Here is a 1715-nt window from a genome sequence, read left to right as displayed (position 1 = left end):
GCGAGCCAAGCACCGTCCCCTGCAGCTGAGCCCCTCTTTCAGGAGGAATTTCCCCTCCAGGGGAAGCACAACAAAACACTTATGTTGGTTTCATTCCGTTTTTTCATTGAGTTCTGCAGAAGTTTGTTCCACAAAATGAGGGGGGGGAAAAGATATACGTCCCTTTCCTCCTACAGGCTTCCTCAGGAAATTGGACTGGGTCTGTTTAGGTCAAACCAGGACACTTACCTACGTCGTCGTCAGAAAAAAAAAAAGCCATTTCAGTCAAAAAGGTGTCCCGTTAAAAAAAAAAACCAACAAAAACCGAACGCCCGCTGCTGAAATTGTTTCTGCTGTGTTCGTTTGCGGACGTGGCGCATCTGAGGTCACCTCCTGCCCCGCTTCCAACTCACCCCCGCCCTGCCTCCCGCTTCCAGAACTCACCGTAGTCACGAGATCACACATTTACAGTTCATGCAGCCGGGGCCACTCTCATCCGGGGGGTTCAGCTTGCGCAGCTTGTGCTGCCGGATCTCCCGCACCAACGTGTAGAAGGCGTCTTCGACACCCTGGGAGAGAAGCAGCCGCCCGCAGTGGAGAGGGGCAGCGAGGGCTCCGATCCCCAGCGCTGTCCTCCTCCCGAAAGCACCAAACTGAGCTGGGAAGACTAACGGGGAGTGAGGCTGAACCAGCAACCACGAGAAGCCAGTAAGTCCTTGAGACTCGTGAGCTTGTGGGCTCCCCAGTTCCGGAGAGACAGGGACCTCCTGGAGAGAGTCCAAGGGAGAGCTACGAGGGGGATCAAGGGACTGAACATCTCTGCTGGGAAGAGACTGAGAGACCTGGGGCTGTTCAGCCTGGAAAGGAGACGGCTGAGAGGGGACTTATTGACGTAGAGAAATATCTGAGGGGTGGGGGTCAAGGGGAAGGGACCTACTCCCTTCATCATCCTCGTAGCTCTCCGTTGGAGTCCAACGGAGAGCTACGAGGATGATGAAGGGACTTGAACATCTCTGCCAAACCTGACCATGGGTGAGGTTACCCCCGTTCCCGGAGCGCAGCTGACCTACAGCGCCTACGGGCGTTATTCCAGAGCCTCAAGAAGACCCCTTCCCTCCACAACACCCTAATGGAAGTTTAATCCTTGAGGAAGCAACTAATCCCAGCCCTCGCCCCATCTGCAAGGTGGGGTCCGCCCATTCCTGCCTCTCCAGGACAACACCGGAGAAAAGATAAAAAGAAGAAAGATTTTGTTTAAAACCCTTGGCCTACCTGTCTGGTTTTGGCAGACGTTTCTATGTAGGGGATCCCGTAACTCCGGGCCAGGTCCTGCGCTTGCCGCGTCTCCACCGTCCGTGCCGGGAGGTCACATTTGTTTCCCACCAGCACCATGGGAACATCGTCCGAGTCTTTAACCCTCTTGATCTGCTCTCTGCAAGAGCGAAAGGTGCCAAAGGGGAGGCAGAAAAAGCATCAGGGGGCAGCTCCAAGACACTCCCCGCCGGTTTCTCCATCATGAATTAACCGCTGCACTTCATATTCCTGCCAAGTGGGCTTTCAGGAGAATGTAAATGCAAAAAAAAGACCAAAACCTAAACATACTTTTGCTCTTCAGATGCAACTGTTTACAAAACCCAATATACTGAGGCAGGAGCTGAAGATTTCTAGTTTAAACTGAATAAAATTGAGTACTCAAGCAGTTACTGGTCTTATTTGCAACATCTGAGATCAAGTAA

At 52.8% G+C, this 1715-nt stretch overlaps 1 protein-coding gene across 1 annotated transcript; it reads right to left on the bottom strand.

Moving 5' to 3' along the window:
• Window positions 1-428: 428 nt before the first annotated feature.
• LOC104271953 (GTPase HRas) lies at window positions 429-1411 on the bottom strand (the record flags this gene model as incomplete). Its single annotated transcript, XM_009866801.1, has 2 exons — window positions 429-548; window positions 1252-1411. Coding segments are annotated over 2 exons (280 nt in total), but the record flags the coding sequence as incomplete, so codon positions are not given.
• Between the last annotated feature and the right edge of the window lie 304 nt (window positions 1412-1715).

This window comes from Apaloderma vittatum, unplaced genomic scaffold (genome assembly GCF_000703405.1).
Source record: "Apaloderma vittatum isolate BGI_N311 unplaced genomic scaffold, ASM70340v1 scaffold28863, whole genome shotgun sequence".
Classification (NCBI taxonomy): Eukaryota; Metazoa; Chordata; class Aves; order Trogoniformes; family Trogonidae; genus Apaloderma; species Apaloderma vittatum.
This window is presented reverse-complemented; position numbering and strand designations above follow the sequence as displayed.